The following is a 24,794-nucleotide window of genomic DNA, read 5'->3' as shown; positions in this document are numbered from 1 at the left end:
CCCTCAATCAGGCTGGGAGACCTGTGGCCTTCTTCTCCCGAACCCTTCAGGGACCTGAAATCAGGCACTCTTCTGTCGAGAAGGAGGCACAGGCTATAGTGGAGGTAGTGCGGCACTGGAGACACTACCTAGCCGGCAAACGTTTCACCCTGCTCACCGACCAGCGGTCGGTGGCTTTCATGTTTAATAACAAACAAAGGGGCAAAATCAAGAATGACAAAATACTCAGGTGGAGGATCGAACTATCCACGTTCGACTATGATGATATGTACAGGCCGGGAGCCCTTAATGAACCCCCAGACGCCCTATCGCGGGGAATGTGTGCCAGCATTCATACGGACAAATTACAGGGTCTCCACAACGACCTCTGTCACCCAGGGGTCACCCGACTATACCATTTTATAAAGTCCCGCAATCTGCCCCACTCCATCGAGGAGGTCAGGGCAATGACCAGAGCCTGCCGCATCTGTGCGGAATGCAAGCCTCGTTTCTACAGGCCTGACCGTGCACACCTTATCAAAGCCACACGGCCATTCGAGCGCCTAAGTCTGGACTTCAAGGGACCCCTTCCCTCTGCCAACCGTAACGTATACTTCCTCAATATCATCGATGAATATTCCCGCTTCCCCTTCGCCATTCCCTACCCAGACATGACCAGTGCCACGGTCATCAAGTGTCTCGGTAATCTATTCTGCATTTTTGGCATGCCGAACTACATACACAGCGATAGGGGGACGTCATTTATGAGTGACGAACTGCGCCAGTTCTTGCTCTCAAAGGGGATAGCCACTAGCAGAACCATTAGCTACAACCCCCGGGGTAATGGGCAAGTGGAAAGGGAGAATGCTACTGTTTGGAAGGCTGTCACGTTAGCCTTAGTCAAAAGGCCTTCCGACCTCCCGCTGGCAGGAAGTCCTCCCAGACGTGCTCCACTCCATAATGTCTCGGTTATGTACAGCCACTAACGCTACCCCTCACGCAAAGATGTTAGTTTTCCCCCGGAATCTACCTCGGGCATATCTCTACCCACGTGGCTGATGTCTCCGGGGACAGTAATATTGTGGAAGCACGAGAGAGAGGCCATAAAACAGACCCCCTTGTGGAAAAGGTACAGCTCCTCCATGCAAACCCTCAGTACGCCTATATCGAATACTCTGACGGGAGAGAGGACACTGTTTCCATAAAAGACCTCGCTCCCTCGGGGAGCGGAGAGAACGATGAGAGACTACCCGAGGAAGACCTACACCAAAAAGAGACAGGACGCCCAGAGGTATCAATATCCAACTTTAACATGGAGGATACTGCGGAGGCCCGGACAGCGGAGGAACCAGAATCCACTCCCCTAGAGGCACGCCAACCGGCTTTGCGCCGATCACCGAGAACCGCAAAACCTCGTGACAGACTCACTTATACCAACTTTTAAGAAACATCACCCCGATGGACTAAATCTAAAGAAGGGGTGAATGTAATGAAATGTGTTTGGCTTGCCTGTATTCGTTTTGCACTCATGTATATTACCCTCCCCCACACGGTGTATCGTTCCACTTCCTCTTTCCTGACTAACCTGGAATGTTCCAGGTCTTGGCTCTTGGCTCCGCCCCGGACTTCTCTTACATAAAGATCCCAGGATCTGTATGACTCATTCCTGCGAGCCAGTCAGTGTGTTGAGATGTTAGCTCTGATCTTAGTGATTAAAAGCCAACTTGTTAAAGTCTAAAACTTCTAGTTTTGTGGTTATTGAAGGCACATCAACTTCCCCTTCATAAAACCATGCTGACTCTGTCCTATTAAATTATGTTTATCCAAATGCTCTGTTACAGTTTCCTTAATAATGGACTCCAACATTTTGCCAACCACAGATGTTAGGCTAACTGGTCTATAGTTTCCAGCTTTTTGGTCTACTTCCCTTCTTAAATAAGGGTGTTACATTAGCAGTTTTCCAATCTGCCAGGACCTTTCCTGAGTCCAGGGAGTTCTGGAAAATAATCACCAATGCATCCACAATCCCTACCGCCACTTCTCTCAAAACCCTAGGATGTAGGCCATCAGGTCCGGGGGATTTATCCGCCTTAAGTCCCATTATTTTACTGAGTATCATCTCCTTAGTGATTTTAATCGTGTTTAGCTCCTCTCTCCCCCCTCATGGCCCCCTGTTTGTCCAGTGTTGGGATATTTTTAGTGTCCTCCACCATAAAGACTGATACAAAATATTTGTTCAGCATCTTTGCCATCTCCATGTTCCCCACCAGTAGTGTCCCGGTCCCATCCTCTAAGGGACCAACGTTCACTTTAGCCACCCTTTTCCTTTTTAAAAAAAAAAAATATATAGCCGTAGAATCTCTTGCTATCTGTTTTTATATTTGTTGCTAGTTTACTTTCATAATCTATCTTCCCTTTTGTAATTAATCTTTTAGTTATTGTTTGCTGGCTTTTAAATGCTTCCCAATCTTCTATCCTCCCACTAGATTTGGCTACTTGATATGCCCTTGTTTTCAGTTGGATACTATCCTTTATTACTTTACTAAGCCACAGATGGCTGTCTTTTCTTTTACTCCCTTTTTCCTCAGTGGAATATATTTAGCTTGAAAGATGTGAAATATCTCCTTGAATGTAGACCACTGCTCTTGTACCGTCTTACACTTGAATCTGTTTTCCCAGTCCACTTTAGTCAATTCTACTCTCATACCTTCACAGTCTCCTTTATTTAAGCTCAGTATGCTGGTTTGAGATCCAACTCACCCTCAAACAGAATTTGGAATTCAACCATATTATGGTCACTCATTCCAAGGGAATCCTTTACGACGACATTTTTATTAATCCGGTCTCATTACACAACACCAGATCTAAGATTGCCTACCCCCTGGTTGGTTCAGTTACATACAGCTCAAGGAACCCATTGCAAATACTCTCGATGAACTCTTCCTCAAGGCTGCCATGCCCAATTTGATTAGTCCAGCCCATATGAAAGTTAAAATCCCCCATGATTATAGCTGTTCCCTTATTACAAGCCCCAACTATTTCCTGATTTATAATCCGACCCAGAGAGTTACAACTGTTAGGAGGCCTATAGACTACGCCCACTAGTGACTTTCCCCCCCCCTTCTTATTCCTCATCTCCACCCAAACTATTTCACTACCCTGATCCTTTGACCCAATATCATTTCTGACTATTGCAGTGATTCCATCCTTGATTAACATAGCAACCCCACCTCCCTTTCCTTCCTGTCTGTCCTTCCTAATTGTCAAATACCCTTGTATGTTTAGTTCCCAGTCATGATTATCTTGCAGCTATGTTTCCGTAATGGCCACCAGATCATACCCATGTGTAGTTATTTGTACCGTCAACTCAGCTCAATTTTGTTACGAATGCTGCGTGCATTCAGATAAAGAACTTTAATATCTTTTGGCAATTTATTCCTGCTTTTACTACTTTACCTTTATTATACATTCTGTCCCTTCCTGACACGCTCTGGTTTTTAATTCCCCCACTGCTACCTTGCTCTATTGCCTTCTCTGTCATTTTTCGCTCTTCAATCCTCCCCACCCCCCCTAATTAGTTTAAAGCCCGCTCTACAGCCCTAGTTATTCGATTCGCCAGCACTCTCGTCCCAGCACTGGCCAAGTGAAGTGCATCCCAACAGAACAGCTCTCTCCTGTCCCAGTACTGATGCCAGTGTCCAAGGAAGCAAAACCCATTTCTCCCACACCAGGCTTTGGAGCCACGTATTTAACTAATTTTATTTACCCTAGCCAAATTTGCATGTGGCTCAGGTAGTAATCCAGAGATTATTACCCTTGTGGTTCTGCTTTTTAATTTGACCCCTAGCTGCTCAAACTCACTCAGCAGAACCTCTCATCTGAAAAGGGCATTTGTCACCTGCTGGATGCAGCAATGTACCGCGAACTGGGAGATATTGGCAATGTCCCCAATAGCAGATTGGAAGGAGCCAGTGACATAGAAGTTGAGCCACCATCACCTTCACTGCCACCGACAGACATCCTGCTCCTCATCTGTGGCTGCAGATCTCTGCGAAGCAGGTGGCAGATCTCAGTGACCACCTCCCTTCTGCATCACAGCCTCCGAACACACTACTCCTCAGACATGTCCAGATATGAGAACTGCTGGCGGTATAGCCTGGGTAGGCAAGGCCTCCTGTGCCAACACCTGTTGGCCCTTCTGTCTGGCCACGATTGGCACTCACGGCATCGGAGTCGTTTGAATGCAATGCAGAAAGCCAACGTTTCCACCCATTGCAGCCCCTATTAGATGTGGCGACTCTAGGCTGTGGCACTGAAAGTTAAATCCAAGTACAAAGCTCTGGCCTGAAGCCAGAAGTACCTGTGCGAGCACTGAGTCAAAGCAGAAAGCTCTCCCCCAGAAGGATTGGCACAAAATGGCTGCCACTTATAATACAGGAAGAGTACCCCTTAAATAGCACCCCCCGCAGCAACTGGGAACCGTTCCCCCTACCAGTCGCTGGGGTCGCCAGGCGCACAGAGGGGGTGCCACTGAAGTTCCAGATCAGGGTGCCCCAAGGGCGTTGCACCATGAAATGACTTCAGGATCTGTGCGCGCTTCTGAGTGGGCACTGCAGTTTTGTGCTGCCGCTAAATCTTGACTGAAGTTCGAGAGGTGCAGATCGCGCCATGCCTGGGTGCTAGCTGCTTCGCGCCCCACTTCTCCGGCACTAACAACTGAATTTCTAGCCCAATGTTTCCACTGCCGCTTTAGTGAGGCCCAACCCAACCATTTATTGTAGTTTACCTGTAGAGAATGCCAGTCACATGTACCCACATCACCCCTGACCAGTGAAACAATGGGAGCCTGGAGACCTGTATCTCTGCCAGGCTCCAGTCACAGATCCAGTAATCTCCAAGCATCTGGAGTTCAAATCTAAGTGTGATGGAATACTCTCCACTTGCCTGGATGAGTACAGATCCAACACCACTTGAAGCGCTACTCCATCCAGGACAAAGCAGCCCGCTTGATTGGCACCCCATCCACCATCTTACACATTCACTGCCCCACCGGTGCACTGTGGACCATCTACAAGATGCACTGCAGCAACTCGCCAAGGCTGCTCCAGCAGCACCTCCCAAACCGGTGACCTCTTCCACCTAGAATGACAAGGGCAGCAAGTGCATGGGAACACCACCACCTACAAATCACACAACATCCTGACTTGGTAATATCGCCATTCCTTCATCACTGGGTCAAAATCCTGAAACTCCCTCCCTAACAGCACTGGGAGTGTATCTTCACCACAGACTGCAGCAGTTCAAGAAGGCACCTCACCACCACCACAAGGGCAATAAACTCTGCCGTGGCAGTGACACTCACATCCCAGGAACGAATAGAAAACTGCTCTGGAACTCAAATTTGGCTGATTTTTTTTGGGCAGGCACAATTGTTAAGGCAGCTGAGAGAAGCGGCCCAATAGATTCTCAAAACAGGCTACCAATTAACACAAGGACAGTAAAATCCAGCCAGAATTTGGAATATAACGAGATCAGGTTTCATGTATAACAGGGGTTTATTACCCAACAGACACATCTACAGTTCCATGGAGCTGCACTCGGAGCCCACCCTGCGGCGATGGTTCATTTTCCACATGGCAACAGTCCCAACCAACAGGGCCACGGAGAGCAGAGCTACCCCAACCGCGACTCCAGGAACAACACGGGAGGGGGAATCAGCAGCAGCATCTGTGGGGAGAAGGGAGGGTTAGATGGGCACCAGTTACTCCATCACTAGACAGCGGCAGGGGCCTCCTTTACCTTTCTCTTCCTGGTGGATCCCAGCAGCCAATCGCTCCTCATCTTCCAGGAAAATGATGGCTCCATCAGCAGTCACCAGGGACCCAGCCCGAACATCGGCGCTTCTTAGCCTCTCTGGGGGAGACAAGAGACAGAGACAAGAGTTCAAGGTGGGCGATTCAATGTGCAGCTGTCTGAAGCCCCAAATCAGGTGGTCAATCCGATGGCCCAATACAAAAACCCTCGGGCAGTGAGCACCGGAGTGAGATTGGACTAGTTAAATACGGTTCCCTCACTGTCAGACTAAGATTCACTCCCTATTCTCAGAAAGACCCGCTTCAACCCAGCAAAGTTTGCAGTCGTTGACGGGTCCAATGGCCAGTCTGGTCTCCTGGGGGCGGGGGAGGGAAAGAGACCCGTTTTGAAGCACTAGTTTGACTAGCGGCTACACTGGACATACACACATTGCCCAGGTCTCCCCCAGATATCGGTTCGATGCCACCCTGGAACTCCCGGTGACAGCAGGATGCTAGATCAATGTTCAAGGCCAGAGGTGGGTTCCATTCAGAACTAGTGCAAGATGTGCTCAGAGCCGCTGAGCCAGATTGCTATTCTGCAATAGACTAACTGGGATAGAGTTGAGCGGGCAGATTGAGGACACTGCTCCTGTGCCCAGTGTTGGGCCCTTGCTGAGTGAGGCCAGTGTCCAGATGCCCCACACCCACCCCTCCCCATCAGGGTTCAGTTTCTAGTCAGATCCCAGCTACTTACTGGGGCTGCAGGGAGCCGTGCAGTTCTCTCGGGTGGAAGGGAAGCAAACCTCAGCACTGCAGTGGAAGTGAACCTGAAAAGAGACAGTGCGGTCTGGTCAGTGCCACAGATCCCAGTCAGGAGATTCATGCTTCTACAGTCAAAGGGTCAACAGGGGCCTCCTCACTGTGAGCAAGACCCAGGGAACAAGTTCAACCAAGAGAAAGACTGAAGGAAACTCACCTCCCCGCTCAGAGCCCGGCCCGAAACTCGGTCCCAGAAAGCGAAAGTGCTGACTACAAACCGATTATGGTGAGTTGGGAATGGCAAATGGGAAGCGGCGTCTACCGGGAGGAGGCGGGTTTTGTAATTGTCTCCAGTAAAGGGGCACCTGGAACAGAGAAAGAGCGGGTTATATGGAGAGGGCACCTGGAACTCCCAACTACAGAGTTACAGCGGCACATCAAAGCAAAGTCCCGAGATTAGACTAGATAAAGAAACCAGTCCATTCAAGTCACCAATCGTCAACCTGGAGCTCAGATTGGTTTGATTATTGGCCGTTCCTTAAGAACATAAGAAATAGGAGCAGGAGTAGGCCAATCGGCCCCTCGAGCCTGCTCCACCATTCAATAAGATCATGGCTGATCTGATCCTAACCTCAAATCTTCTCTCACTCTGCATCCACCCGAACCCGTGTGATCTCCCGGAAGAGGCGAAAAACCAGATAAAGACCCAATGGCCAATTTGGGAGAAAAAAATCTGGGAAATTCCTCTCCGACCCATCTAGGCGATCGAAATTCTTCCAGGAGATCACTCTGTCCCTATATTTTCTACAGTACTTACCTTCTGTAAAGGCGATCTCCACCCCAGCCAGGAACAGGAATAAAACCATCTCCTGAAATCTAACACAGAATTAGAACACAGAACAAGGCTACACGGCCCCTGGGCCCACTCCGCTACCCACAGGGCCATGACCATTCCGAACCTAGACTCATGTCCAATTTCCTGCCCGCTCCCCGTAACCCTTAATTCCCTTTACTTCTAGGAAACTATCTGTTTCTGTTTTAAATTTATTTAATGATGTAGCTTCCACAGCTTTCTGGGGCAGCAAATTCCACAAACCTACCACCCTCTGAGTGAAGAAGTTTCTCCTCATCTCAGTTTTGAATGAGCAGCCCCTTATTTTAAGATTATGCCCCCTAGTTCGAGTTTCACCCACCATTGGGAACATCGTCACCGCATCCACCCGATCAAGCCCCTTCACAATCTTATATGTTTCAATAAGATCGCCTCTCATTCTTCTGAACTCCAATGAGTAGAGTCCCAATCTACTCAACCTCTCCTTATATGTCCATCCCCTCATCCCCGGGATTAACCGAGTGAACCGAGTCCATGTCGCCCCCCCTCCCCAACCTGCCCCAAGGTCCCTCACTCGCTGCCTTACCTGCCCACCAGGAGGTCCCATCGGAGCCCCGAATGCGGCTCGGGGGTGGGGGTCGCCCAGCAGTCATTGAGCACCAGCACAAGGGACGGATCGTTCCGGTTCAGGACTCGAACCTCCACAAACACGGGGTCCCGGAGCACACTCAGGATCGGGTAGTCACTGGCCACGTACCAGCTCCGGTAGCCACCATCTGCAAAGAGAAAGATGAAGGACGGCCACTATTTGGAGAGAGAGCGCCTGAAGTTGGACACTAACCATCAGCAGCACTCGCTACCTCTCGCTATTCTCAGCTCCAGAACCAGGATCCCGGCCTCAGTGGCAGGCAGTGGCGGAGAAAGGCTGTAAACTCGGGGATTCACCTGCAGTTCAGACTCCTGGCTCCCCTTGTAACTGCACTGGACATGGAGCCTGCAAGAGAACGGACACGGCTGTCCCGGGTCACCGATCCCAAAGCTCCATCCAAGATCTCAAACTGACCCAACACATCCGTTTCATAGACGGCGTTCACCCCGTCCAGCTACAAGAGACAGAAGACCATCATTACAGAGGACCAGGAGTAGACCGATTGCAGAGAAATTGAGCAAGTCTGCCATTGCCTGATCACATGTAGCGTCTTTAAGGGCCCCCATTGCCATTTAGACCCCCTCTTTCCCACCCGACTGACAGCCATTGATGGGGCTCCCAGCCCACAATACCTACCCGCTGAGTAGTGCCACACTCAGTGACTGCGAACTGAAAGAGCACAGTGTCTGCAGAGGCCACGGTCGGACTGCACTCCGCTCCGTGTCCATCCTTCAGATGGACCGTTGTCAGGTCTACAGGAGGCAGCGTCAAATCCTTGGAGATGGCGATCAGGACCCGCCCATCCTTGGTGCACACTGCAAGAGAGTCAATGAAAGGCGGTTAGTTGCTGCACGGGGAATGGCAAGGGAAAAGTTACCGGGAGGGGGAGAAACTCCGCCCAGCTCAGCACCAGCTTCTAGTTTCCTTCTCTCCCCGTCCACTCCCCAATTCTCCATCTAATGGAGACGGGTTCACCAACTCCATCCCTACTGGACTGGTTACACTCAAGACCGGCATCAAATCCACAGCCTGTCCGGTCAGTGCCAGCCAGGGACTGATCTTCACTCTGCCCTCCTATCCTGGGGCGCAATTCAACCATCAGAAGTCCCAAGTCGCATAGAGAAGGAAGGAAAGATCCTGGGTCAGGATCTCAATGATCAGACTTTCAAACTGTAGAATTGAACAGTTCGTAAACCCGCCAGCTCCCGGACTGGAGAGGTTGGAGTCTCCAGCTGATGTTTCAGGACAGGAGGAGAGAGAGGATACTGTCCAGGGAATCCCCAGTGCAGTTAGATTGCGGCTGGTCCTGGGAAGCCCTGGCCCAGAATATAGGCGAGCCGAGAATACACCCACCTGGCAGATTGTGGAGTGAATAGAAACACGGCGGCACATCCCGGCTCCCGGCATCAAAGCAGCAGCCTCTCCGCACACACTCACTGCCTTCAATTCCCCCAAAGCCGCAGTCTTGGCGGAATTTGGGAGACAGCCAACATTGATCGGCGGGGAGAAGGAGAGAGGGCGGCTGAGATGAACAGATTGTAAGAAAGAACAAGCCCAGAACCCGCAGCCCCTCCATTCTAACAAGCGAGGCTCCCAGGTAAGTGAGGCTGTAGAGCCAACTCCCCCTTTTTATCCCCTGTTTAACCCGCAGTAAATGAATGGTCTGATTGTCCCACGGGCTCCCCATGTGAACCCGCATTCCCACGGGGCACACGGAGATATTGGGGCCTTGTGTTTTCTGCTCCTTGAGTGGAGGGAACTGTGTTTTAACAAAATATAGATGTGTATTTATTTGAAGTTGTAAAGTATGATTAAATTTACATCGGTTGAACACAATGTCTGTTCTTTAAGAGTCTGTACATGTTTATTTCCTTATATTCTGTTTCAGTTCATCAATAAAGAAACGCTGAACGTGTCTCGTTCCCATAGACCCAGATTGTCCATGTTTATACCGAGTGTGAGAGGTTGCAGCCTCTCTTCCATTATTTGAAGGGGCTGATCCTCGATTTTTGGCTGCACTTCAGTCCCACTCTCCTGATCTACGGCCACCCGGTGCGGAGGGGAGCGGGCAGGTCGGGGACCTCCTTGTGGGACTGCTCCTGGGCCTGGCCAAAGTGCCCATTAACTGGTCCAGGCAGCAGGCGGTCCAGGGGTTCATTCGGCCCACCTCTCTTCCACGGCCACGTTCACCCCTGGGTGGCCCTGGAGATGGAGCACGCGGTGTCTGCCGGCACGCTCGAGGCATTCCGAGACCGGTGGGCACCGCAGGGACTGGAGTGCTGCATCACCATAAGGAACAGTGCTTTAATTTAATTTGTTCAATTTCCTTTTAATCTTTTTTAAAGTTACAGCACATGGTCATAGAATCATCGAATCATAGAATGGTTACAGCGGGGATGGAGGCCATTCGGCCCGTCGAGCCCGTGCCGGCTCTCTGCAAGAGCACTTCAGCCACTCCCACTCCCCCGCCCTTTCCCCGTAGCCCTGCACATTTCTTGCCTTCAGATACTTATCCAACTCCCTTTTCAAAGCTGTGATTGAATTTGCCTCCACCGCCCTTTCAGGGAGAACATTCCAAATCCTAACCACTCGCTGCGTAAAAAAGTCTTTCTTTCGTGGCCTTTGGTTCTTTTGCCAATCACCTTAAATCTCTGTCCTCCGGTTCTCCACCCTTCTGCCAATGGGAACAGTTTCTCTCTATCTACTCTGTCCACACCCCTCATGGATTTGAACACCTCTATCAAATCTCCTCTCAATTTTCTCTGCTCCAAGGAGAACAACACCAGCTTCTTCAGTCTTTCAACATAACTGTACTCCAGACTGGGGAATGAGGTTGGTCAGGTGGAGCAAGTTTCAATAGGTGAACATTTAGGGAACAGTAATCATAGTATCATAATGTTTTGGTTAGCTATGAAAAAGGACAGGGAGCAATCTAGAGTAAAAATGTTTAACAGGGGGAAATGCAATTTCAGTGTGATGGCCCGGGTAAACTGGAATCAAAGATTGGCAGGCAAAACTGTGATGAACAATAGGCTGCCTTTAAAGAGGAAATAGTTCAGGTGCAGTTGAGGTACTTTCCAACGAGGGGGAAAGGCAGGGCAACTAAAGTCAGGGCTCGCTGGATGATGAAAGAGATAGAGAATATGATGAAGCAGAAAAGAGCGCGTATGACAGATGTCAAGTTGCAAATGCATCTGAGAATCAGGCTACATATAGAAAGGTCAGAGGAGAAGTGAAAAATCAAATAAGACGGGCAAAGAGAGGGTATGAGAATAGAATTGCAGCCAACATAAAAGGTAATCCAAAAGTCTTCTATAGGCATATAAATAGTAAAAGGGTAGTAAGAGGAGGGGCGGGGTCGATTAGGGACCAAAAAGGAGACATATTCATGGAGGCAGAGGGTATGGCTGAGGTACTAAATGAGTATTTTGCATCAGTCTTCACCAAGGAAGAGGATGCTGCCATAGACATAGTAAAGGAGGAGGTAGTGGAGATACTTGATAGGATAAAAATTGATAAAAAGAGGTATTAGGAAGGCTGGCTGTATTTAAAGTAGATAAATCACCAGGAGCGGATGGGATGCATCCTAGGATGCTGCGGGAATTTAGGGAAGAAATCGCGGTGATACTGGCCATTATCTTCCAATCCTCCTTAGATACGGGGGTGGTGCCAGAGGACTGGAGAACTGCAAATATTATTCCCTTTTTCAAAAAAGTGTTTAAAGATAAACCCAGCAACTACAGGCCATTCAGTTTGACCTCGGTAGCGGGGAAGCTTTTAGAAACAGTAATCAGGGACAAAATTAACAGTCGCTTGGAAAGTGTGGTTTAATTAAGGAAAGCCAGCATGGATTTGTTAAAGTCAAATCGTGTTTAACTAACTTGTTTGAGTTTTTTGATGAGGTAACAGGGAGGATTGATGAGGATAATGCAGTTGACGTAGTGAACATGGATTTCAAAAAGTCGTTCGACAAAGTGCCACATAATATGCTTGCCAGCAAAGTTGAAGCCCATGGAATAAAAGGGACAGTGGACATGGATACGGAATTGGCTGAGTGACAGGAAACAGAGAGTAGTGGTGAACGGTTGTTTTTTGGACTGGAGGAAGGTATACAGTGGTGTTCCTAAGGGGTCGGTTCTAGGACCACTGCTTTTCTTGATACATATTAATGACTTGGACATGGGTGTACAGGGCACAATTTCAAAATTTGCAGATGAGACAAAACTTGGAAGTATAGTGAACAGTGAGGAGGAGAGTGACAGAAGTCAGGAAGACATAGACTGGCAGGTGAAATGGGCGGACACGTGACAGATGAAATTTAGCACGGAAAATTGTGAAGTGATAGATTTTGGTAGAAAGAATGAGGAGAGGACACATAAACTCAATGGTCCAATCCTGAAGGGGGTGCAGGAACAGAGAGACCTGGGGGTATGTGTGCACAAATCGTTGAAGGTGGAAGGACAGGTTGAGAAAGCAGTTAAAAAGGCTTACGGCATTCTGGGCTTCATAAATAGAGGTATAGTGTACAAAAGTGTGGAAATTGTAGTTGACTTTAAATTGGCAATTGCCGGTAATGAGAAGAGTCAGCTCCACAAGTGTCCCTCTTAAGGAGGCAGCACTAATAGAATTTAGACACCGAGTCTCATTAACTGGAGAAACCGATAATTCTAAATGATAATCGTGTTGTTTGTGTCAATGAGAGACTCGGTACGTTGCGGTGCAGCGAGGCAGCTTCCATCCCGTGGACGTTGGGGAACATTGATTCAGCACCACACCTAACCCCTCTCAGAGACCCCATCTCCTGGAATCAGAGTGATACAGCACCGAAGGAGGCTGTTCGGCCCATCGTGTTTGTGTCGGCCTTTGAAAGAGCTATCCAATAAATCCCAGTCCCTGCTCTTTCCCCATGGCCCTGCTAATTGCTCCTGTTCAAGCACATATCCAATTACCTTGGGAGTGGTATTTCTGAATCTGCTTCCGTCATCCTTTCAGGCAGCGCATTCCAGATCACAACAACTCGCTGTGTAAACAAATTCTCCTCATCTCCCCCCTGGTCTTTGGCAATTGTTTGAAATCAGCGTCCTCTTGTTGCTGACCCTACTGCCAGTGGGAACAGTCTCTTCATATAATCTCTATGAAAACCCCTCATAATTTTGAGCATCTATATTAAATCTTCCATTAACCTTCTCTGCTCTAAGGAGAAAAACCCTCAGTTTCTGCAGTCTCTCCACATAACGGAAGACTTTCATCCCTGGAACCATTCCAGTAAATCTCCTCTGCACCCTCTCGAAGGCCTGGACATCCTTCCTAAAGTGTGGTGCCCATTACTGGATGCAATACTACAGCTAAGGCCTAACCAGTGATTTTTGAAGCTTTACCATTACTTCCTTTACTTTGTCCCTTTATTTATAAAGCAAAGGATTTTTAAGAGCCATATGAACTTCAAAGATTCGTGTACGTACACCCCCAGATCTCTCTGTTCCTGCATTCGTTTAAAACGGTACCATTTAGTCCATATCGCCTCTGCTCATTTTTCCTCCTAAAATGAAACACTTCACAGTTCTCTGCATTAAATGTCATCTGCCATGTGTCTGCCCATTTCACCAATCTCTCTCTGTCCTCCTGATGTCTGTTACTATCCTCCTCACTGTTTACTACATTTCTGAGTTTGGTGTCATCTGCAAACTCTGAAATGGTGCCTCCTTTACCCAAGTCCAGGTCAGTAAAAGATCTCAAGAAGAGCAGTGGTCCCAATACCGCCCCCTGGGGGACACCACTGTAAACCTCCCTCCAGTCTGATAAATATCCCTTCACCACTACTCTCTGCTTTCTGTCTCATAGCCAATTTAGTTTCCAAGCTGTCACTGCCCCTTTAATCCTGCTGTCTCCTTATAACTCCAGTGTAGTGGAAGGATATCTTTTCAAACTCCCCCAGAGATCCCATCTCCTGGAATGGTCTCGGTGTGATCCCTGTAGTGGACAGATCCCTGTCCAAACTCCTCCTGTTAAAGGCTCTGAGAATCAGAGGGTGCATCACTAGTCCAAATGGAAATGACAATGTCAGCAACACCTGCCATGGTACAAGCCCTGGCCCGTGGCTGAATGGAATTCCAGCCGTGGCCAGAATCTGGTTGATGCAATGTTCATTCTGAAATGTAGGACTGAAACTTGTAGACCCCGGAAAATGTAACAGAGCACGGCGGGGCCCCTGGGTTTACTGCCACCTCCCAATAACCTATTATATGGTTTACAGTCATTTGTGTCCGTAGATTGTGAGTGATGTCCACTGTACAAGAGACATGGTTCGGATAAACTTACAGAACACAACATCCACTTTACAACAACAACTTGCATTTATATAGCGCCTTAACGCAGCAACACGTCCCAAGGCCCTTCCCAAAGTTATCACACAGCAGGCCTTTGACCGTGTGTGGCGGGAAGGTCTCTGGCATGTCTTGTGGATGTTCGGTGTTCCTGAGAAACTTGTCAGACTGTGAGAGAACATCTCCCAGAAGTCCCTGTGTGCGCTGGAGTGGACAGGGAACTAGCGGAATGGTTTGGATCAACAGTTGGGGTGAGATAAGGGTGCACATTGTCACCTGGTAGATTTAGGGGGAGAAATTCGGTGTCGCCCCGTTTGGGGCTCAATTATCGGCCGGGCCCAATGTTTAGCGCCTGGCGCTAATTATCGCCTCCGACTGGAAACTTGGTGTTTATCACCCTGGAGGTGATTGGAGCGCTAAATCAGGCGCTACACACCTGTCTTAAGGCGCAAAGGCCAAGGATCGAGGCGCTAACTCAGAGCGCGGGTGAAGCGCAGGTGATGTCAGCTAGCAATGGAACACAGACACACTGGCACCGACCAGTTCTTAAAGGAGAGGATGGATCTTGCTCTCCAGCCACACCCTGCTCATTGCAGGCTTGAATCTCGGCCTGGACAGACCTGTGCCTAAATTTTTCAGCCAAGGACTATGGAGAGGGTAAGAGAACGAGCTCAGCGCTTCAGTGACCGGGCCTTGGAGGCTCTGATTGGTGCGGTGGAGTGCAGAAGAGCTATACTGCAGCCTGAGAGTGGGAGGAGGCTATTGCCGCGTGACTACAGAAGAGTCTGGAGGGAGGAGCCTCATCACGTCTCCTCCAGGAGCATGGTGCCCAGGACCCACATCCAATGTCGCAAAAAGTTCAACGACCTCACTCGGGTGGTCAGGGTGAGTGGCTGTTGTTCAATACCTCGCCATCCCTCCATCTCAACCTCACTCTATGGCCACAGGGTCTTAAAAACCCAATGCCCAACACTTATCCAACATGAAGATTCACCAGACTGATACCTGGGATGGCAGGAATGACGTATGAAGAGCGATTGGGCTTATACTCGCTGGAGTTTAGAAGAATGAGAGGGGATCTCATTGAAACTTATAAAATTCTAACAGGTCTAGACAGACTAGCTGCAGGAAGGATGTTCTCGATGGCCGGGGAGTCCAGAACCAGGGGTCACAGTCTAAGATAAGGGGTAAGCCATTTAAGACTGAGATGAGGAGGAATTTCTTCACCCAGAGAGTGGTGAACCTGTGGAATTCTCTACCACACAAGGCAGTTGAGGCCAATTCATTAAATATAATCAAGAAGGAGTTAAATATATTTCTTAAGGCTAAAGGGATCAAGGGATATGGGGAGAAGGCAGGGACAGGGTACTGAATTTGGATGATCAGCCATGATCGCATTGAATGGTGGAACAGGCTCGAGGGGCCGAATGGCCTACTCCTGCTCCTATCTTCTATGTTTCTATCTCTGACCTTCCCTTTTGTTCTTTCCTTCCCTCATCCCTTTCCCTGCCCCGACACTTGCTTAAGCATCTCTTACATCTCTAACTTATTCCAGTTCTGACGACGGGTCATTGACCTGGAACGTTAACTCTGTTTCTCTCTCGACAGATCAAAAAAGTTCAACGACCTCACTCGGTTGTTCAGGGTGAGTGGCTGTTGTTCAATACCTCTCCATCCCTCCATCTCAACCTCACTCTATGGCCAGAGGTTCTTAACACCCCAATGTCCAACACTCAACCAAGACCTATGGCCATTTCATAAAACACACACGCACATTCCACACCTTGCACACATTGAGGGTTATTCAACTATGGGAGGCACAACAGGCAAGACCATGGCGGCACATTTACTCAGACACCGTCATTTTTCTTGCAGGCCAAGCTATGTCCTAACAGGCCACAGCAGCAACAGACAGGTGGAGGGCCACCTCAGCTGCAACCACTCAGCGATCTTGAGATGTGCGTCCACAGGATTGTGGCAATCCAGGTGATCAGTCCCATCACCCATGGAGAGGTTGACCCCGTTCGGGACAGCAATGGTAAGGTCATCAGCTTTCTCTCCTCTCTCATTCCACTTGTCCCTCACAACACCAGCCTTTGACACTTTCAATCCAACTTAGTAAATCGCTGCACTCCTTCCTCCCTTACTGCCCCCCTGTCCTGATGCTAAAGCCACTCTTGTACCTCCCTGTTTTCAGATGGTGATTCACCAGCTGAGGAGACGGGCCCTCAAGCTGCTAGTGGGAGTGAAGCCATAGGCGAGGAGGAAGAGGAATCCGGAGCCTCAGCGCCACCCTCTCCCAAGGAAGCCCATGTCCACACTGGGACCACATCTTCCCTGGAGGGGCGCAGGGTCTGATGAAGGTGAAGCTCTGGGACCCAGCAGGCTGCAGCAATGCAACGGGAGTAGGGAAGCTCGGTGTCCTTCTCCCCAGAGGGAGTGTAGGCCAGCGAGTCCTGCTGCACTGGACGCAGAGGAGGAGCGGCTCATCATTGAAATGAACCCCCAGGCGGTGGACAGGCACACTCAGCTCATGGGTGCAGTGGGAAGGGTGCCCCAAAGCATTGATGCACTGGCAAGGAGTGTGGAGCACTCCGCTACAGCACAAGCAGACACAAGTTCTGCTTAGTGCTGCAATTCAGTCACTGGCTGCCGTGATCCAATCTCGGACTGCTCTCCTGCAGTCTCAGATTGAGGCCACGCAAGCACTGACTGCTGCCATCATCGTTGGTTCGGACACATTGACCCGGGGCTCTCACGGTACCGCAGCAGGCCAGCATTCTGTGCTCCAGCAGATTGCTCCGGATGCTGAAGTGCTGCCCCGTGGGAGTGCCAGTGTGTTGGTCAAGCAGGGAGGTGCTGTCCTCGCTCAGGATGATAGCATTCCTGCTCCCACCACTGGCACTTCCCCATTGCACTTGCCACCAGCTGTAGCCCAGACTGCTGCTGCCTGTGCAGAGTTGGTGCAGTCTGCAGCCGAGCCCCCCAGGCTCAGAGCTGGTCGAGGCCGTCCTTCAAGGGCATCTGAACTCTCAGGATCTGACAAGCAGCAGCCTTCCACCAGCGTGCTGCAGCCACTGGGGCCCCATTCTGGAGGAGCAGTAGGGTGGGAAGGGGGCAAGTGGCCAAGGGAAGGAGATCACCCTCGAAGGGCAAACAGTAGGAGGTCTGACAAAATGTTAGTAATGTTTTTATTAAAGGCCGAGGTTCATGTAATTACTTTTGTTTAGTGTTTTGGCCATTACCTCCAGGTTGTGAGAACCAGTTATGTTAACTAATGATGTGTTGTGTTTCTTTCTATTAGTTTGTCATGAATAAATGACACACAGTTTGTAAAACAAAAAGTTGTTGTATTCAAAATGTACATGTTTGGCCTTTGGAATCATTGCTGCCTTGGCCAGCTATAGGGATTGCGGGTTGCTTTTGATCATGTTGTTCTCTATGCCAGAAACCATTTCCTGAGTAGGGGCCTAGTGGCGTCTTGTTATCAGCCGTTGATGGACGGCCCTTGCAGTTTCAACATTGTTGCTGATCATCCTCCTCTTTCGGTGGTGCACCAATCCCTGGTGGCATCGGCTGGGTCCTGAGGATTGCCAGGTTATGAAGAATGCAGCAAACAACTATGAAGAGGGAGGCTCGCTCAGGCGAGTACTGCAGGGCTCCTCCCGAGTTGTCCAGACAGCAGAACCGTTGCTCGAGGACGCCGATCGTCTGCTCAATGATGTTCCTGGTGGCGAGATGGCTCTCATTGTACCACAGCTCAGTACGGGTGTTGGGGTAATGGAGCGATGTCATCAGCCAGGTGCAGAGTGGATAATCCTGGTCTCCGCAGAGTCAACCACCTGGCTGTTGCACTGCCTGGAAAAGCTCTGGCACACCCCTCTGGCGCAGGATAGAAGCATCATGGCTGCTGCCAGGATAGCAGTCATTGACAGCAAGTATCAGCTGTCTGTAGTCACACACCAACTGGACATTAAGCAGTAAAACCCCTTGCGGTTTCAGAAAACCTCTGCATTCTTCCGCGGTACCCGCAGTGCTGCATGCGTGCAGTCAATGGCGCCCTGCACCGCCCACTATCCTTGCAAAGCACGTTCATGGTGTAGCACCCTACTAGTTAGTTTGCCAAATGACCCATTTATCCTGACCCTTTTCTGTTAGCCAATCCTCTATCCATGCTAAAGTATTACCCTCAACACTGTGAGCTCTTATCTTGTGCAGTAACCTTTCATGTGGCACCTTATTGAATGACTTTTGGAAATCCAAATACACTACATCTACTTGATCCCCTTGATCCAGCCTGCTCGTTACATACTCAGAATTCTTATACATTTGTCAAACACGATTTTCCTTTCTTAAAACAGAACATAATAGTAGCAGGAGCAGGCCATTTGGCCCATCGAGCCTGCTCTGCCATTCAATAAGGTCATGGCTGATCTTCTACCGCATCTCCACTTTCCGGCACCATCCCCATATCCCTTAGTCACAAATCCAGCGATCTCGGTCTTGAATACACTCACCGACTGAGCCTCTACAGCCTACTGCGGTGGAGAATGCCAAAGATTCACCGCCCTCTGAGTGAAGACATTTCTCCTCCTGTCCTAAATAGCCAACCCCTTATTCTGAGACTGTGACCACTGGTTCTAGACTCCCCAGCCAGGGGAAACCTCCTGCCTGCATCTAGCCTGTCAATCTAAGAATTTCATATGTTTCAATGAGATCACCTCATTCTTCTAAACTCTAGGGAATATAGTCCCAGTCTACTCAATCTCCTCATATGACCAACCCCCAGCCCAGGAACCAGTCCGGTGAACCTTCGTTGCACTCCCTCTATAGCAAGTATATCCTTCCTTAGGAAAGGAGACCGAAACTGTCCACAATACTCTAGCTGTGGTCTCACCAGGGCCCTATATAATTGCAGTAAGCCATCTTTACTCTTATATTCAAATCCTCTTGTAATAAAAGGCCAACATACCATTTGCTTTCCTAATTGCTTGCTGTTCCTGCATGTTAACTTTCAGTGATTTGTTTAAAAGGACAGCCAGGTCCCTCTGAACACCAACATTTCCCCAATCTCTCACCATTTATAAAATGCTCTGCTTTTCTATTTTTCCCCTACCAAAGTGGTTAACTTCACATTTCTCTACATTATATTCCATTTGCCATGTTCTCACCCATTCACTTAGCCTGTCTATATCCTCTCAACTTCAATTCCCACCGAGCTTTAGATCTGCAAACTTGGATATATTATATTTGGTCGCCTCATCCAAATCATTGATGTAGATTGTGAATGGCTGAGGCCCAAGCACTGATCCCTGCGGTACCCCACTAGTTATAGCCTGCCAGCCCAAGAATGACACATTTAGTCCTACTGTTTGATGTGCTAATACTCCCCCTACTGCTTTATTGAATTGACTGGAGTTTTGACCGATGCTGGACGGTTGTTCACAGCAGCTGTTGAAGACCAGGAGTGAGCTTGCCACTACTGGTCTTGCGAGGCCCAAAACAACCCAACTAGTGGTTTAATAAAAGCAGGAAATACTCAGGTCAGGCAGCCTCTGTGGAGAGAAACAGAGTTAATGTTTCAGGTCGATGACCCTTCATGGGAATGGGTAAAAGTTACTGATGTAACAAAGTTTAAGCAAGTACAGGGGCAGGGAAAGGTGTGTGATAGATCAAGACAGCCAGGCTGGTGCAATGGGCAGAACGATGAAATTTAACAAACGTGCAAAGTGAAACATTTAGTGGGAAGAACGAGGACAGGCAATATAAACTAAAGGGTACAATCCTAAAGTGAACAGAGAGACCTGGGAGTATGTGTGCACAAATCATTGAAGGCAGCAGGGCAGGTTGACAAAGCAATTAAAAAAGCATATGGGATACTGGGCTTTACAAGCAGTGGCATGGAGTACAAAATCAAGGAAGTTATGATGAACCTTGATAAAACATCGGTTGGCTTCAACTGGAGTATTGTCTCAATTCTGGGCACCGCTCTTTAGGAATGATGTGACGGCCCTAGGAGAGGGTGCATGGAAGAATGATTCCAGGGATGAGGGATGTCAGTTACATGGATGACTAGATAAGCTGGGGTTCTTAGAGCAGTGAAGTTTCAGAGAGCAGAGAAGGTTGAGAGCAGATTTGAGAGGTTTTCAAAAGCATGAGGTGTCGAGACAGTAGATAGAGGGGAACTGTGGCCATTGGCAGAACGGGCCAGAACCAGAGGACACAGATTGAAGGTTAGTTGTAAAAGAACCAAAGGGGACATGAAGAAAAACCATTTTGTTTTTTTACTCGGAGTGGTTAATAACTGGAATGCACTGCCCGAAAGGTTGGTGGAGGCGGATTAAATCGTGGCTTTCAAAAGGGAATTGGATAAGCAACAAATAAAAAAAATTGCAGGGCTACAGGGAAAGGGCCGAGGAGTGCGACTAGCTGAAGTGCTCTTGCAAACAGCAGGCACGGGCTCAAGGGTGACAGCACAGAAGGAGGCCATTCTCTGATTCTATGAATACAAGACCAGGGTTCATGTATAACAGGAGTTTATTGTCCAACAGACACATCTACATTTCCATGGAGCTGCACTCGGAGCCCACCCTGCGGCGATGGTCCATTTTCCACATGGCAACAGTACCGACCAACAGGGCCACGGAGAGCAGAGCTACCCCAACCGCTGCTCCAGGAAGAACACGGGAGGGGGAATCAGCAGCAGCATCTGTGGGGAGAAGGGAGGGTTAGATAGGCACCAGTTACTCCATCACTAGACAGCAGCAGGGGCCTCCTTTACCTTTCTCTTCCTGGTGGATCCCAGCACCCACTCTCTCATCTTCCAGGAAAATGATGGCTCCATCAGAGGTCACCAAGGACCCAGCCCGGTCATCGGCACTTCTTCGCCTCTCTGGGGGAGACAAGAGTTCAAGGTGGGCGATTCAATGTGCAGCTGTCTGAAGCCCTGAATCAGGTGTACAATCCGATGGCCCAATGCAAAAACCCTCGGGCACTGAGTACCGAAGAGATTGGACTGTAGTTAAACACTGTTCCCTCACTGTCAGACTAAGATTCACTCCTGACTCTCAGAAGGACCCGAATCAACGCAGCAAAGTTTGCAGTCGTTGACGGGTCCAATGGCCAGGCTTGTCTCCTGGGGAAAGACACGTTTTAAGCACTAGTTTGACGAGCAGTTACACTGGACATACACACATTGCCCAGGTCTCCCCGCCCCCAGATATCGGTTCAGTTCCACCCAGGAACTCCTGGTGACAGCAGGATGCTGGATCAATGTTAAAGACCAGAGGTGGATTCCATTCAGAACCAGTGCAAGATGTGCTCAGAGCACCTGAGCCAGATTGCTATTCTGCTGTAGACTAACTGGGATAGAGTTGAGCAGGCAGATTGAGGACACTGCTCCTGTGCCCAGTGTTGGGCCCTTGCTGAGTGAGCCCAGTGTCCAGATGCCCCACACCCACCCCATCAAGGTTCAGTTTCTAGTCAGATCCCAGCTACTTACTGGGGCTGCAGGGAGCCGTGCAGTTCTCTCGGGTGGAAGGGAAGCAAACCTCAGCACTGCAGTGGAAGTGAACCTGGAAAGAGACAGTGCGGTCTGGTCAGTGCCACAGATCCCAGTCAGGAGATTCATGCTTCTACAGTCAAAGGGTCAACAGGGGCCTCCTCACTGTGAGCAAGACCCAGGGAACAAGTTCAACCAAGAGAGCCAGAGAGAAAGACTGAAGGAAACTCACCTCCCCGCTCAGAGCCCGGCCCGAAACTCGGTCCCAGAAAGCGAAAGTGCTGACTACAAACCGATTCTGGTGAGTTGGGAACGGCGAATGGGAAGCGGCGTCTACCGGGAGGAGGCGGGTTTTGTAATTGTCTCCAGTAAAGGGGCACCTGGAACAGAGAAAGAGCGGGTTATATGGAGGGGGCACCTGGAACTCCCAACTACAGAGTTACAGCGGCACATCAAAGCAAAGTCCCGAGATTAGACTAGATAAAGAAACCAGTCCATTCAAGTCACCAATCGTCAACCTGGAGCTCAGATTGGTCTGATTATTGGCCGTTCCTTCACCCAGTCCATGTCGCCCCCCTCCCCAATCACCAGCCTGCCCCAAGGTCCCTCACTCGCTGCCTTACCTGCCCACCAGGAGGTTCCATCGGAGCCCCGAATGCGGCTCGGGGGTGGGGGTCGCCCAGCAGTCATTGAGCACCAGCACAAGGGACGCATCGTTCCGGTTCAGGACTCGAACCTCCACAAACACGGGGTCCCGGAGCACACTCAGGATCGGGTAGTCACTGGCCACGTACCAGCTCCGGTAGCCACCATCTGCAAAGAGAAAGATGAAGGACGGCCACTATTTGGAGAGAGAGAGCCTAAAGTTGGACACTAACCATCAGCAGCACTCGCTACCTCTCGCTATTCTCAGCTCCAGAACCAGGATCCCGGCCTCAGTGGCAGGCAGTGGCGGAGAAAGGCTGTAAACTCGGGGCTTCACCTGCAGTTCAGACTCCTGGCTCCCCTTGTAACTGCACTGGACATGGAGCCTGCAAGAGAACGGACACGGCTGGAGAATTCAGCTCCTCACCTTCTCTACCCGCTCCATGTGCTCCCAGTCTCACCTGAAGGGGCTGTCCCGGGTCACCGATCCCAAAGCTCCATCCAAGATCTCAAACTGACCCAACACATCCGTTTCATAGATGGCGTTCACCCCGTCCAGCTACAAGAGACAGAAGACCATCATTACAGAGGACCAGGAGTAGACCGATTACAGAGAAATTGAGCAAGTCTGCCATTGCCTTATCACATGTAGTGACTTTAAGGGCCCCCATTGCCCTTCAGACACCCTCTTTCCCACCCGACTGACAGCCATTGATGGGGCTCCCAGCCCACAATACCTACCCGCTGAGTAGTGCCACACTCAGTGACTGCGAACTGAAAGAGCACAGTGTCTGCAGAGGCCACGGTCGGACTGCACTCCGCTCCGTGTCCATCCTTCAGATGGACCGTTGTCAGGTCTACAGGAGGCAGCGTCAAATCCTTGGAGATGGCGATCAAGACCCGCCCATCTTTGGTGCACACTGCAAGAGAGTCAATGAAAGGCGGTTAGTTGCTGCACAGGGAATGGCAAGGGAACCGTTACCGGGAGGGGGAGAAACTCCGCCCAGCTCAGCACCAGCTTCTAGTTTCCTTCTCTCCCCGTCCACTCCCCAATTCTCCATCTAATGGAGACGGTTCACCAACTCCATCCCTACTGGACTGGTTACACAAGACCGGCATCAAATCCACACCCTGTCCTTTCAGTGCCAGCCAGGGACTGATCTTCACTCTGCCCTCCTATCCTGGGGCGCAATTCAACCATCAGAAGTCCCAAGTCGCATAGAGAAGGAAGGAGATCTCCTGGGTCAGGATCTCACTGATCAGACTTTCAAACTGTAGAACTGAACACAGTTCCTAAACCCGACAGCTCCCGGACTGGAGGTTGGAGACTCCAGCTGATGTTTCAGGACATGAGGAGAGAGGATACTGTCCAGGGAATCCCCAGTGCAGTTAGATTGCGGCTGGTCCTGGGAAGCCCTGGCCCAGAATATAGGCGAGCCGAGAATACACCCACCTGGCAGATTGTGGAGTGAATAGAAACACGGCGGCACATCCCGGCTCCCGGCATCAAAGCAGCAGCCTCTCCGCACACACTCACTGCCTTCAATTCCCCCAAAGCCGCAGTCTTGGCGGAATTTGGGAGACAGCCAACATTGATCGGCGGGGAGAAGGAGAGAGGGCGGCTGAGATGAACAGATTGTAAGAAAGAACAAGCCCAGAACCCGCAGCCCCTCCATTCTAACAAGCGAGGCTCCCAGGTAAGTGAGGCTGTAGAGCCGACTCCCCCTTTTTATCCCCTGTTTAACCCGCAGTAAATGAATGGTCTGATTGGCCCACGGGCTCCCCATGTGAACCCGCATTCCCACGGGGCACACGGAGATATTGGGGCCTTGTGTTTTCTGCTCCTTGAGTGGAGGGAACTGTGTTTTAACAAAATATAGATTTGTATTTATTTGAAGTTGTAAAGTATGATTAAATTTACATCGGTTGAACACAATGTCTGTTCTTTAAGAGTCTGTACATGTTTCTTTCCTTATATTCTGTTTCAGTTCATCAATAAAGAAACGCTGAACTTGTCTCGTTCCCATAGACCCAGATTGTCCATGTTTATACCGAATGTGAGAGGTTGCAGCCTCTCTTCCATTATTTGAAGGGGCTGATCCTCGATTTTTGGCTGCACTTCAGTCCCACTCTCCTGATCTACGGCCACCCGGTGCGGAGGGGAGCGGGCAGGTCGGGGACCTCCTTGTGGGACTGCTCCTGGGCCTGGCCAAAGTGCCCATTAACTGTTCCAGGCAGCGGGCGGTCCAGGGGGTCATTCGGCCCACCTCTCTTCCGCGGCCACGTTCACCCCTGGGTGGCCCTGGAGATG

The 24,794-nt window shown here is 49.8% G+C and overlaps 1 protein-coding gene and 1 pseudogene across 2 annotated transcripts in view; both read right to left on the bottom strand.

Moving 5' to 3' along the window:
• Nucleotides 1-5,554: 5,554 nt before the first annotated feature.
• Nucleotides 5,555-9,594, bottom strand: LOC147091250 (zona pellucida sperm-binding protein 4-like; annotated as a pseudogene). Its single transcript, XR_015075136.1, has 8 exons — nucleotides 9,368-9,594; nucleotides 8,651-8,829; nucleotides 8,226-8,468; nucleotides 7,952-8,141; nucleotides 6,751-6,898; nucleotides 6,529-6,601; nucleotides 5,779-5,892; nucleotides 5,555-5,706 (listed from the first exon to the last, which is right to left on the bottom strand). The product of XR_015075136.1 is annotated as a zona pellucida sperm-binding protein 4-like (transcript).
• A 4,563-nt stretch (nucleotides 9,595-14,157) lies between these two features.
• Nucleotides 14,158-24,794, bottom strand: part of LOC147091249 (uncharacterized) — an 87,881-nt gene continuing 77,244 nt past the window's right edge. Inside the window, exons 9-16 of the mRNA XM_085976490.1 lie at nucleotides 23,225-23,403; nucleotides 22,945-23,042; nucleotides 22,736-22,869; nucleotides 22,462-22,651; nucleotides 22,071-22,218; nucleotides 21,839-21,911; nucleotides 21,119-21,229; nucleotides 14,158-14,300 (exon numbers count right to left, since the gene is read on the bottom strand). Of these exons, the coding sequence (XP_085832616.1) occupies nucleotides 14,158-14,300; nucleotides 21,119-21,229; nucleotides 21,839-21,911; nucleotides 22,071-22,218; nucleotides 22,462-22,651; nucleotides 22,736-22,869; nucleotides 22,945-23,042; nucleotides 23,225-23,403 (1,076 nt within the window). The remainder of the gene's footprint in view (nucleotides 14,301-21,118; nucleotides 21,230-21,838; nucleotides 21,912-22,070; nucleotides 22,219-22,461; nucleotides 22,652-22,735; nucleotides 22,870-22,944; nucleotides 23,043-23,224; nucleotides 23,404-24,794) is intronic.

The sequence above is a fragment of the Somniosus microcephalus genome, unplaced genomic scaffold (assembly GCF_052327205.1).
Source record: "Somniosus microcephalus isolate GS21.2 unplaced genomic scaffold, FLI_Smic_1.0 unresolved_chr3, whole genome shotgun sequence".
NCBI lineage: Eukaryota > Metazoa > Chordata > Chondrichthyes > Squaliformes > Somniosidae > Somniosus > Somniosus microcephalus.
The sequence above is the reverse complement of the archived record's forward strand: the minus strand, read 5'-3'. Positions and strand labels throughout refer to the sequence as shown.